At 37.3% G+C, this 14,346-nt stretch overlaps 1 protein-coding gene across 1 annotated transcript in view; it reads right to left on the minus strand.

The window, feature by feature from the left end:
• RYR2 (ryanodine receptor 2) overlaps positions 1 to 14,346 on the minus strand; it is a 756,803-nt gene that overhangs the window by 443,516 nt on the left and 298,941 nt on the right. The window contains exons 5-7 of the mRNA XM_047824653.1: positions 11,413 to 11,427; positions 3,833 to 3,907; positions 314 to 392 (exon numbers count right to left, since the gene is read on the minus strand). Of these exons, the coding sequence (XP_047680609.1) occupies positions 314 to 392; positions 3,833 to 3,907; positions 11,413 to 11,427 (169 nt within the window). The remainder of the gene's footprint in view (positions 1 to 313; positions 393 to 3,832; positions 3,908 to 11,412; positions 11,428 to 14,346) is intronic.

Consider the following 14,346-nt stretch of genomic DNA (forward strand, 5'->3'; position numbering starts at 1 on the left):
TCTTGACATGAAGCATGCTACATTTTTTAGACTTAAAAGGTAGTAAATATTGTATTTGTATCCAAATCCCGAAGAAGAATGTTTGAGGTACAGTTTGAGTAACCAGTTAATTATGGGGGAACGACCAACCAGTAGAAACAATATACACTTCCTCCTTCTACTAAAAATCTTCCTTAGAAAGTCATTCGTTTTTTTCTTGACTCCATCCATAAGAACATTTATCTAATGGATCTCCACGGCTTACAACTTCTCCCAGTCCAATCCCTGCCATGCTCTCTCTGAGCACGGCCTCAATGGGGCCCAAGGCGCTCACCTGTTGTGTCCTCTTGCAAGCCAACATCAAAGGCCAGTTTATCAGTTGAAGACCGGGAGGTGGACAGACAGCACAGGTACTGAAAGACACAGAGTCAGTAGTTGTCGCTAAACATTTACGGTCCTGTGGGAGTTTAATTCTGACGCGTCATTTGCTATCATCAGTCTATCTCTGCTCTATCAGTCTTCTCCTTCACATCTGGATGCTTCTGTGCATGGCCCCGATTTTTCATTGTGAGGGAAAACAACACTCATATGGCATTCATTAGGAGCAATGCTCTAAGGGAGAAGCAGTCCTTTTTCTCCTCACGAAAAGACTTAGGAAATGTGTTCTGTCAGTAAAAGAAAACACATAACTGGGGATATGTTTGTACATCTCCCTTCATGTGATATTCATGATCATAAGCAAAAGTACAACCTGATCTGACAGAAATCTTTCTCCCAAACAGAAATTTGAAAACTATTCACTCTCATCTTCTAGTTCTGGTTTCATTTTTGAAATTTTAACTCTCGGGGAACCTAGGTGGCTCAGTCGGTTGAGTGTCCAACTTCGGCTTAGGTCATGATCTCACAGTCTGTCAGTTCGAGCCCCGCGTCGGACTCTGTGCTGACAGCTCAGAGCCTGGAGCCCGCTTCGGATTCTGTGTCTCCCTCTCTCCCTGCCCTTGTCTCCCTACTTCTCTCTCTCAAAAGAATGAATGAATGAATGAATGAACGAACAAACATTAAAAAAATTTTTTTTAAATAAAATAAAATTTTCACTCTCTGAAATTCATCTGAATTCATTTTGGTGTGCAGCATGTCACCTCCCTGAAGTGAGGTTCTATCACGTGTATACCTGTGTGTGATTCCCTATGAGTAACTGAACTCTTGCAACACCATCATCTCCTTCCATCTCCTTCCATCTCCCCCCCTCCTTAAGTTTCCCTAACTGTATATGCTTGAACATAAAGTCTAGCATAATTTTTCAGTCCACCTTCCTGAACCGTACCCCAACCTCAGAAATCTTGCAAACTGGTATAAGAATGAGGACACAAGGATGAACGTAGTATAAGGTCAAGATACACTATCATCTACGTAACAAGCGCACTGCCAGTAAGACCAGGAGCCCTGCAAAGAGTACTCAGAGACGATTCTGGGGATGGAGCAAGTCCAGACCTCTCAGAGTTACCGAACAAATAAGGCAAAGCCTAGAAAATTCCTTCCGTGAAATAGGATCCACCCACCTCATTGGGAGTCAGTAACTGTGAAGAGGCGGGAAGTGAATCAATTGGGACAGATGTGCCGGCACATTAAGTGGAAGTCAGTGCCATGGGGATGTAAAATGAAATTAACATGGAGATTCCAATTCTGCCTTTTGTCTACAAAACACTGGCTCCCAAAATTATAGAAAAGTTGCTTTGAGGGTCCTCAAAAATGTTCTGAGCCAGTGTAGGACTGTGAGTTTCACCTTGAGAAAGGCTGCCCACGGTGATACCTGAGGTTCACAGACTTTAGCTCTAAATATATTAAGTGTCTTCCTTTATCTTATTAAAGTCTTCTGTTACATCCTGCAATAATTACAGTACTGGGTACTATAAATATTACCATAAATTCTCTCTTCCAATAATATTCACAGCAACTATGAGGTAGGTAATATAATTATTCCACTAAATTTTCATTAAGTTCCATGAGGACAAGGATATGATCTTATTCACTACTATACCCAGCACCTAAAACAGTACCTAGCACACTTGAGAAAGTGAGTCTGAACCCAGACTGACTGACCAAGTTCTGGAATAGAATTCTTTCCATGAAGTTTTAATGCATGATGGCTGTATGCAAATAGGTTGTATTTATGTATTTATCTAGTATCCAGCCACTTTACTAGAGTATTTTCCTAAATTTTATTCCTTATATTGCTGTGTTAGCCAAGAGATCCAGAACCATGTTAATGTACTTTTGGTTTTGTTTATTTGTTTGACTTGGTTTTGTCAAGAACCACCTTAGTGTTTGACAGTTAAGATTGATGTTGGTTATTGAATTGATGTTTATATTTTATCACTGAGAAATTAATCATCAATGCTTAGTTTTTATTAGAAATGGGTGTCGAGTTTTATTAAAACCTTTTTCAATACCTGTTAAGATGATCACAATTTTTCTTATCTGGCCTATTTATATGATGTAGCACATTAATAGAAATGATATTATTAAGTCATCATTAAAATGGTATCTACAGTTTTCCTATACTTCTCTTCCTATACTTTTGAATTCCATTCACCAGAACTTTAGGTCAGATTTTCACACCGGTAATCATGAATAAGACTCAAAATTTTAAGTTTATTTTGAGAGAGAGAGAAAAAGAGCATGAGCAGGGAGGGGCAGAGAGAGGCAGAGAGAGAGAATCCTAAGAAGGTTCTGCGCTGTCAGTGCAGGGCTCAAACACAATGAACTGTGAGATCATGATTTGACGCTTAACCAACTGAGCCACCCACGTGCCCTGACTGACAATTTTTTATATGTTTTTGGGTACTGATATTGAGGCTATGCTCGGTCACCTGTTCTGAAGTGATTTACATAATATCAGAATTATGTAAATCTCTAAAACAGATTTTCTTCATGAAAGAAACAATCAATTATATTATACTTCTAAATGTTGGACCATCATGTATTCATGAAAATTATATTGATGAAGAATTTAAATAATGTGGAAAATGCTTATGCTACAATAATATGTTTAGAAAATCAGGATATAAATTTGGTTCTATAGTAAGATCTCAATTATGTAAAAAATTAATAAGAACAGAAAGGATTAAATTTTTTTCAAGTCCCTACACATTCTTCTCCCATTAACATGATCATGAAGAATTGTGTCATCTGTAATTTCCAAATCTTATAAAATAAATATGTATTGCTTTTACAACCTAATAAAGCTTTTACAAGAGTAGGATAAAACTTTTATGCATTTTACAAAATATATAAAATAATAATGCATATTATATAACATAAAAGTATATAGAAGTATATCAAGTATATATCTAGATAGACAGATAGATATGTATAGAAGTATATCAAGTATGTATCTAGATAGACAGATCTGTATATGAGTATCTACACCTATATGGATAACACAGTGGATATAGACTTTTTCAATGTTATCCTTCAGTAATTTTCTAATAAATGAACTGTTTAATTTCTTTAATTATAAAGTTTAATTTTCTAATAAATGAACTGTTTAAAACAAAAACAGAAATGAGAAATATTTATTTGACTCTTACACCTCTGTCTTCTTAAAACCAGTCTATCAAAAATTAAGATAATAAGAAATAGGAGTCGTAAATGATAGAATTGAAGGACTTTACAGATCATCTAAGCTAACTCTCATTTTTTAAATGAGATGAAATAAGTAAGGTACAAAGGTATTAAAGAATGCATCCATCCCAATTTATTAATACCATCAATGAAATGCTATTACCAACACTTCCTGCTGATGTATATCTAAATGAGCCCTGTAAGAGATGAAATCAAAATGCGTACTCACCATGCCACTATAGGAATGGCGTAGCAATATGGCATGTCCGTACAGGAGTGTTCGATGACCACCACCTTGAGCAGTCTACATAGAAAGAAGAAAGGGTCGACAAGAAAAAAAGAAAGAAAAAAGAGTAAACTTAACTACGTCAATAAAATACTCTCTTGCTATCAAGGAAAACATTTAATAGGAAGGAATAAAATAAAAGTAAGCAAAGTGCTGTGATGAGAATGTTTAAGTTGGAATAAGGCTACCAAGAAAAATCTCTACTGAGAGTCTGACAGTTGATCTAGTTCTTGAAGAATGAACTTGATTTTGGTAACTGTAAGTACTTACCAGAATTTGTAATTACTTATTTATAGTTATTTATTGTCTCTATTTCCCATTACACTGTGAGCTGCACTAGGTAGGGACTACGGTACCTTGGTCACCCACCGTACCCCAGGTTGCTGGCAAAGTGCCTGGCACACAATAAGGACTAAATAAATATCTGTTCAATGAAAGAGAATTCCTAAAGCACAGAATGGATCAAATCATCTACAGGTTTGAAATTGTTTCATGCCTTCCAACTGTTTTTTTTTAAGAGTCCAAATTTTTTAATATGAAATAGAGAAATGCTTCTCAAGTTTTAGCATACTTACAAATCACTGGGAAAGCTTCTAGGATAAGGAGTGAGGATACTGACTTATTTATACTTTAAGAAGTGAAGAAAGTACATTAGTATCTTTTTTAAAGTTTATTTATTTATTTAGAGAAAGAGACAGAATGTGCACAGGTGGGGGAGGGGGAGAGAGAGAGAATCCAAAGCAGGCTCCATGCTGTCAAGGCACAGTCCATTGCGGGGCTTGATCTCATGAACCATGAGATCATGGCCTCAGCCAAGATCAAGAGTTGGACGCTTAACCAACTGAGCCACCCAGGTGCCCCAAGAAAGTACGTTAATATATTATACTACTATAGCTCTTTTCACTCAAAAGATACCCGCTTCCTACTGTTCCGTACAACTCCTTAGGATAACTTTTTTTTTCTTTACATGTTATGCTCAAAAGACCTCAGAACCATTCTTTTTTAAATTTTTTTTTTTTCAACGTTTATTTATTTTTGGGACAGAGAGAGACAGAGCATGAACGGGGGAGGGGCAGAGAGAGAGGGAGACACAGAATCAGAAACAGGCTCCAGGCTCCGAGCCATCAGCCCAGAGCCTGACGCGGGGCTCGAACTCACGGACCGCGAGATCGTGACCTGGCTGAAGTCGGACGCTCAACCGACTGCGCCACCCAGGCGCCCCCAGAACCATTCTTAAAACAGGTCTTGAAAGGGATTCAAATAAGAAAACCTGCTTTAAAAAAAGGAGAATCGCTTTTTTCATACACTGAGAGCAAAAGGGAAAAATCCACTTTGCAAACTCATATTCCTTCTCAGAACGAGGCACTCTTTGAAAAGTATTCATTTCTTTTACCATAATGTTTGATTCGTGTCGCCAAGAACCATTTTATTCACCTTGCCTGATGTGGATCACTCTGATAGGAGCTTACTTTTTCATACCACACACAGGTTCCACAGCCACAAAATACAACTGACCTTGAGTAACAGTCACACCAATCAAAATAAGACTTTTTAAAAATGAACGATAAGGCCTTAGATTTAACCCATAAGTGGCAAATGATCCTTTTACTCTAACACTTTGCTTTAGTTCACTTATATATAATATATACACACACACACACACGCGCGCACACACACACACATATATGTAAATGTTCAAATTGGTTAAGGGAGATATTCCAATTACAGATTTTATACAACTAGGCAATTATAGATTTTACGCTATAGATTTCCTCACCACTTAAATACAAATTGATGCTGCAGATTTAGTTTTAATAGAACTGAAAAAGTATGCAAATAACCCACACTAAATTAACTTTGTTACTTAAGAGAGCACAATTAACACAAAGTGAATGCAATTTCTGTCACATGGTCCACACTACTTTTTCTCTCATGTCTCATTTTATTTTTTATATTTATTTAAGTCATCTCTATCCCCAATATAGGGCTTGAACTCACGACCCCGAGATCAAGAGTGGCATTCTCTTCAGAAGGAGCCAGCTAGGCACCCCTCTAATGTGTCATTTTAAATGGTACTACTCCAATTGCCTCTAAATCAGAAAAAAATAAAATGTGTAATTTCCACACTTGAGCATATATTGGATAATTGTTCATTCAACAAACATATATGAAAACAATTATGTATGTGACATTGATTCAAAGAGGTACCTTGGTTCCGTGTTTTTTTATTTTGTTTTTTGATTTGGTTAGTTGTGTCAATATTTTTGTTAAATTTGGCCTGGTCCCTGCTTTAATTTAAGTGAACAAATATTTAGGGACTTCCTCTGCTATTGGGAACTTCTGGTACTTTATGAAGCGGCTATACCGAATACTAGCCAGTTCTAGAGTTCTTCCTTCAACACTCTACAACACTGTGCTTCAGGTAGACTGTTGGACCTCCCTTGAGAATTTCAATGAGAAAAAGATCATCACTGCTGGGTGATGTATCAGGACCCCAGAACAAAGGTCCATTTTCCCTTTAGCCTCCCAAACCTAAACCTATAAGGACTCAGCTGTATAACCATATTATGCTTTGGGAATCCCGCCAGGACCAACTAGGTTAAGAGTCAATCAAGCTAATGTAGTTCAAGGCTGGCCCCCTTTCAAGAACATACACAGGAAAAAAATAATCTCAGTGGTTTTTGAAGTTAACCTGGTAACCGTTTTTTGGACTCTGACATATGGGCAAAGTAAGCATTGCTTTCAATTGTCCCAATTTAGAAAAGAAGTAGAAAAATGGCATTTTATGTGAGACAAATAGACTTTTAGTTCCCACGAAAGCCATCTATACTCTAACTAGTCCTGCTAATTCTCCAGTAAGTATCGCACGAAAGAAACACTCTGTCCTATGTGTTGGAAGACTACTGTCTGAGAGGCACAGTGCACTTAATGCCAAGGGTATCACGCATAATATTTTCTTATTTTCAATAAGAACTGAAAGCTCTAATTATTCATTTACTCAACAACTATATATTGGATCCCACGTAGTTTCCTTCAAATATTTGCACACTAACAACAAAGAAAACAAGTTTGAGAGTTACTTCTTTGGGGGGGTGCCTAGGTGGCTTAGCCCGTTAAGCATCCAACTTCGGCTCAGGTCATGATCTCGCAGTCAGTGAGTTCAGGTCCCGCATCAGGCTCTGTGCTGACAGCTCAGAGCCTGGAGCCTGCATCAGATTCTGTGTCTCCCTCTCTCCCTGCCCCTCCCCTGCTCGCGCTCTGTCTCTCTCTTGTGCTCTCAAAAATAAATAAACCTTAAAGCTTTTTTTTTTAAGGAGCTAATTCTTTGTATGATTCTTAATGCCTCCAACTATGGGATGCATTATCATCAGATCCTTTTCATAAAAATATTACCTGGAACTTACAAGTCCTTGAATACATTTCCAAGCATGACTTAGGTTCTACCTGTCCCTGAAAATGCAGCTGCTGGTACCCTAGCCCTGCCTCTAAGGTTGGTTGAGTCTGTGATGTATTTAGTGAGCTGCTGGTCATCAGCCCTTCATGGGCCCCCCCAGCAGAACCAGGATCTGGAAATCGGCTCCCACTAGACTACTGTGGTCTCCTGTAGACGATGAGGGTCTATGTTAAGGTGCTACTGCCATTTGAGGTGGAAAAAATAACAAAAACATCAACGACTATCATTTCCAAACTCTCTCAGTACTTCTGATGTTGGAGAGCTAACTATCAGGTATTAAAAGGTAAAATTTGACTTTCTGAAAATATCAGCTAAAAACATGTTTTCAGGGGCGCCTGTGTGGCTCAGTCAGTTGGGTACCGGACTCTTGACTTTGGCTCTGGTCATGATCCCAGGGTCACGGGATTGAGCCCCATGTCTGACTCCACACTCAGCATGGAGATTCTCTCTCTCTCTCTCTCTCTCTCTCTCTCTCTCTCTCTCTCTCCCTTTACTTCTCTTCCCCTATTCGTGCTCTCTCTCTCTCTCTACTTCTCTCCCCCTATTCATGCTCTCTCTCTCTCAAATTAAACAAAAACAAAAACAAAGAAAGCATGTTTTCAGTTCTGTGTGTGGGTTTGGGCCCATTATCCCTGAAATGACTGACACGGTTAATGTTCCACAACAGTGTAAAAAACATGACCTCATGAGCTATAAGTGGATAAAAGAGTCCAGAGTACATTCAAACAAAATCTAATCAACACTGCTGTATGTGTTCTAAACCAGCCTCACTTCAAGTTTTATACAAATTATCTTAATATCAATTTAGTATTATTAGGCATTCCTATGCTTCTGGCTTGCCAGGATCTTACTAAAGATGTCCAATTAGGGGACCCATATTGTAAGTAAAAGCTTTGGTGTACATGCTTCTATGTTTACATTTATTTAGAACAATATGCCATCACGGGGTATAATTTATTCATGCTACCCTCTGTGGGAAGAGGGACAAATTGGATCATTGTAACTACATTTGATGTATAAGAGCAGAAAAGCATGAAACATAAAATCATAATAGCAATGACTAAGATACTGAAGAGGTTTATACACACAAAAAATTACTGGCACTGTGTTTCTGTTGTTTTGGTGTTGTTGTTGTTGTTGTTGTTTTGGCTCTGTGTTCTTTAAATATGTGTTTGTATTATATATTGGCTTATTAGCATGTCTCCCCTATTATTACTCTTTAACACTATCTAATTTACTAACTGTGTAATATCTAAATACTTTAAGTTTTCTGTTTTTCTATTTTTTTCTGTATAAAAATGCTATGTTAATAAATGTAGGACATCATCATTCCAGGCCCTTATTATGCAAAAAGGTTGTTTTTGTAATGAGTCAGACCACAGCATTTTTCTGTATTCCTTGACTGCTATGACATAACATGCCATGTTAGAAGTAAAACAATGAAATCTTAAAAGAAATTTATTACTGCAGGTGATCCTTGAGTGCATGCCAAAATATGAAACAACAGAGAAGAACAAGAAATTTGTATTAGAGAACTTCTTTCATTGTGCTCAGATATTTAAGCAGAGAAGCTTTTAAGTTTACCTTCAAATCCTAACAAATTTGGGAAATGAGGTGTTCCAGGGAGAAAAATGGAAAAATATCTCCATGCTTAAATTTTTAAATCATCTGACAATGACCTAAAAAATGCAAATGTGAACGGCACAAGATCAAAGAGGAATCACACAGAATTGGGGGGCCTGGTATTCCGGTCAACCTACGGGTCCCCAGCAGCAGGACACAGACACTCGCAGTCCTGCCTTCTTTAATAGGGAATTACGTAATAGATTCACAAGATGATTATAACAACTGATGAGAAATCTGTCTTCGGTGCAGAGTAAGTGTGTCTGACGAAGCCAGTTGAACGCTGTCAAGATGGCCATTTCGCATTGGATGGTGTACCTCTGATGGGTGTCTTAACCTAAAGGTCTCCTGGGGAAACAGACCGAAGGTCTATGAACCAACCACTGCGCCAAGAGTAGAAATGGGCTCTCACCACAAGGAAACATCTGTCTGGTTCTAGGAGGTTAAACAATGCCTGTCCAGGTATGAAACCCAAAGCAAATCACGATTGGAAGATGAAAGCTAAAGAAAATTCGGCATCTTTTCCCGTTTAAGTGGCTTAAATTGCTGTAACTTCACACATATACCCTCTGCTTAGATTCTAACCTCTCTGGATCATCCACTGCAGGTACAAAAATAAGCCATCGGGCTTCTGGCTTTGCAGTTAAAGGGAATTAGACCCTAATCAAATCATTCCAGGTATGCTACTTGGTTTGAATTGATTCTACATCATCTTTATTTTTTTTAAGTTACATTTTAGGTAGTTAACGTACCGTGCAATATTGGTTTCAGAAGTAGAACTTGTCTGGTCACTACTCGTCTCCTACACGCAGTGCTCCCCACACGTGCCCTCCTCCATTCTACATCATCTTTCTGTTTGCACTGAGTTTTCTATGAACCTGCTCTCATGAAAACGCTTGAAAGAGAAGTTTAAGGTAACCATCCCATTCATCCTCTTCCAAGGGGAAGTAGATATGACATTGGATAAGAGACTGGTATGATAAAACGGCAAGATGGAAAAAAGAGCAGTGTAAATGCAGATTTGGCAAGAAAAAACTGAATTTTTCAAACCCCATTTCATTAGGTACGTATTCATATCTGCAAGGAGAGGACATACTCATGTTTTGCTGCTATTTATACCATTTCCCAACTACAATGCTTGTTTCATGATGTTTAATTAAGTGGTTAATGTCCTCTCTTCCCAATGTTAAGGTTATAGTAGTATCTTCTGTTATTTGAAATTTAGGAAAATGTTTTGTGTCCTTGATGATAGATGGCTTCAAAGAAGTCATCTGCTCTGACACCCCAACTGTCAAATTCTTAACGTTAATGAATAGGTCCAGTTGTGGGGACCCCACAACACTCATAGTACAGAGTTTTGGAAAATATGAATGACAGACATAGACTCAAGAGACACTCTACCATGGACACTTTGCTTCCTTTTCTTCCATGCGACCTTTTAAATCTACATCCAGAATTATGACTTAATAGGTTTCATAGTTTATATCTTTTGAAATGACATTCTTTTGGGGTGCCTGAGTGGTGCAGTTGGTTAAGTGATCTCAAGGTCAGGTCGTGATCTCACAGTGGGGTTTGAGCCCCACGTCGGGCTCTGTGCTGACAGCTCGGAGCCTGGAGCCTGCTTGGGATTCTGTGTCTCCCCTCTCTCTGCCCCTCACCCACTCACACCCTGTCTCTCTCTCTCTCAAAATTAAGTAAATATTAAAAATAAATTTAAAAAGAAATGACATTCTTTTGGATTTTTAAATTATATTAAGCCTTCACTGAGTGAATACAATAAATTTCTCTACACATTGTTTCTTGGCTTTTCAAATAAAAATTAAATTTCATGAATGCTATATGAGAAAAAATGGTAGGTACATAAAAAGAAAACAAAAAACTTCTAGTTTATATCTCGAAAGAATGACATTCTGCTCTTCTTCCTCATATTTCCTTCAATAACACGTCATGTATTTTTCTCTCCCCTTTCAACTTGTCTTTTAAGATCTTTCCACTTTTGTAATTTGGTTAAGAAATGAAAGGGGGTTAAATTATTTTCACTTCTCCTGTAGCAGCTTCATGGTGCCTCTTCCAATTTCCCAGAGTATAAATTTCATATTGTATTCATGCAAGACAGCTTTAAAAGCAAAACAGCCAATATGATCCCCAGAGTGAAAATTCTAAATGGAAAGCTGTGAAAAAAAATAAGTTTTGATAGGAGAAATTCCTAACATCGGCTAAATAAAACTTAATGTCGTACAATATGACCTAAAATGTCAAACGTTGTTCATTAAGACGTCAAATTTAAATGTGTGATTTATTTAAATTTACAAGTTCCAAAGTTTGATTTAATTTTTAAAAACTTGACAATGTGAAGAAAAGTGCCACGAATTAAAAAACAAATCCATGTAACCAAATTTAAAACGCATCAAGTATTACATATAGACCAGATGATCCAATGTCTTACCTTCATCATGAATTTCTGTAGGGGCAGAAGGAAAAGAGAGAAAATGTTATACATTTTTGCAAAGACTTCTTAAAAATATCTCTTATTTATAAAGATTCCACTGCTCAAAATAGAGTTAATGTGAACAATAAAAAAACTACCACCCTCACTGTGAGATCACAAGAAAACTTAGTATCAACTGCATGCTAGAGGAAAGCTGTAGCAGGCAAAACTCTCTTTGAAATTGTCTTTATATCAGTTTTTCCTACTTCTGTGAAAACATGCTGCTGTACTTTAATGCATGATTCGATTTATAACATAGCCACTAAGCACCAAAAGAACCAAAGGTATATTCTGAAAATGATACTCAAAAATGCTTTATAACTTTTTTTTATCTCTTGCATAAAAATGCAGTGATATAAAACAGCAACCCAACAAAGTTTAGTAAAGATAGTGGATTAGAAACAGGTAAGGTGGATTGTAAATTAAGAGGCTGCGATAAGCTGTTTACAGGTCATGCAAACAACAATAAGCAGGTTCTAGATACTACATATTCCGAGATGTGTATTTCAAAGAAAAACCACAAAAACTTTTCTCTTTTTCCCTTAAAACATTTCTCTTCTTATGATTTGCATATATAATAGCTCATTTTACTTCTGCAAAACCTAATTTGTACATACATTTCTTCATTTTTCTTTAGACCCATAAAATTTGACTGCCTCCTCTTAGAAGAGGTTCACAGATGCCAAAGAGCTAAGAAGGAAAAATAACAATATATTTCCAAACTTAGGGTTAAATTTAGCTGTCACAGTGTTTAAGTCCTAAAGAGAAAAGATACACACGTTCACATTCATTTTAAAGACAACAGCAAGGGGAAGTTATCTAACATAGTATTTGTAAATACCACAGTTATTTTCCTGAAACATACATGCATAGTAATTTACATGTTACTAAATGGAAACTCTACTTTGGGGTTTTTTTTTTCATTTTTAATATTATATTTTTTAATGTTGTTTTTAAGTAATCTGTACACCCAACATGGGACTCAAACTCACAACCCCGATCAAGAGTTGCATGCTGTTCTGAGTGAGACGGACAGGTGACTCTTTAATATCAAAAATTTAAGGAAAATGTGTAAAGAACCATTTCATTCTTAGCTTTAAAAATATAGGCTGTTTGGTTACAATTTTGTAAGTGATATCAATGGTAAATGACATCAGAAAATTTATTTTCCATGATGAAACTGGCCAATCAGATCCTATTATGAGATCTCTAGTGATGTAAATATCACTAGATGAGGAATTAGGAAAAATCCTTTTTAAAGCCTTAATTAAAAGAAAAACACAATTCCAAACTTTTGGTACAGATCATAGCTTATAACAGATACTTTATTCATGAGTTTTTGGTTGTTGTTTTTTTTTTTTTAATTGAGCTCAGTTTCGGAGATTTTTCCTTGAGAAATGTTCTCAGGCTGATTTTCTGTTTTCTAGGTTAAACTACATCAGAACTGTAATAAATAGAGAAAAGAACGGTCAGGAGAGTCAGAACAGAGGGCTGCTATTTACAATTCCTAAGTAGTGTCTTAACTACAAGAAGGGCAAGTCACTGGGGAGAGTAATCCTGATATAGGATAAAAGAAAACAAATACTGAAAATTAGCAAAGGCCAAAATATCCATCTGCAGCATGAGAAAGAACAGCTCATGTACCAGACACACATTACCAAAAGATAATCAAAAACATGAAAGATTACTTGTGGCATTACTGACATTAACCTTCTGTGCAAACCACTGGTTGGTCCGTTTGGCTCAAGCACAACTGATAACCAAGTGATAACATTATGACAAGTTCAAAGGGGATCACTGGGGAATGAAAAAGCAAGCAAGATACATTAAAACAAAAAGGATATATATGCAATTTAATCTCAATGTAAACACTGCCTAGATATGATAAAAAGCAACAGAAAAAAGAGTAACAAAATCCTTTAAAAGGTGCTGACATGATTAAAAGAAGAAACTCATGCCTAAAGATAAATATTGAAGAGAATATGCTTGATTTAGGTTAGAGAGTATCACCTTATGCTTCCACTTTACTGAAAGAATTATTTATTTCCCTCATGCAAAGGTCATTAGATAAAAGCTAAAATTCTATTAGACAAGATACAGAAACAGAGGACTATAAACAAAGGAAGAGTCCAGGCACCAAGGTGAATTGACGCTGCTTTCTGTCTAGAAGAAACTGGTGGAGGATGAAACACAAGGGGGAGATTTTAGTTCTTTCGGGTAAAGGGCAAGTGGCAGTAACCCAGTGTTCAAGGGTTAGTGTAAATGACTTCCGAATTGGTAGGTCCGATGAAGCTTCAAACGTGAGCAAGAGCTGGAGGCAGAGCCCCCATTACGCTACGTTCACATGAACCAGGAAGAGAATTAGACATCCTTGAGCTGTAACTCACAGATAGATGGCCATGAAGGGGGCCAATGGATGGCAAACGGAAGCAGAATAGTCTTTGGTCTGTAAGTTTATGTCATTTGATCTGGCACAGCTGAGAGACCTGAAGGGCTTTCTTGGCATATGCAAATGATTATGAGTAGGAAAACAAATCAAATAGCAATACTCCTTTAGGAAAATTGTAATCAAACACGGGACATCAAGAGAATGCATAATTACACTCAATCCATTGCTGGTATAAAGAAAGAAACCGTGATTCGGGAGACCGAAAAAGCTCCTCTACCATAGCTAGGCCTTTCAGTTCAACTTTGAATTTTTTAAACTGTTATTTCAGTGGTGCCTGGGTAGCTCAGTCGGTTAAGCATCAGACTTCATTTCAGGTCATGATCTCACAAGTTTGTGAGTTCAAGCCCCATGTCGGGCTCTGTGCTGACAGCTCAGAGCCTGGAGCCTCCTTCAGATTCTGTGTCTCCGTCTCTCTCTCTGTGCCCCTTCCCTGCTTGCGTTCT

Source organism: Prionailurus viverrinus, chromosome D2, assembly GCF_022837055.1.
Source record: "Prionailurus viverrinus isolate Anna chromosome D2, UM_Priviv_1.0, whole genome shotgun sequence".
Lineage (NCBI taxonomy): Eukaryota > Metazoa > Chordata > Mammalia > Carnivora > Felidae > Prionailurus > Prionailurus viverrinus.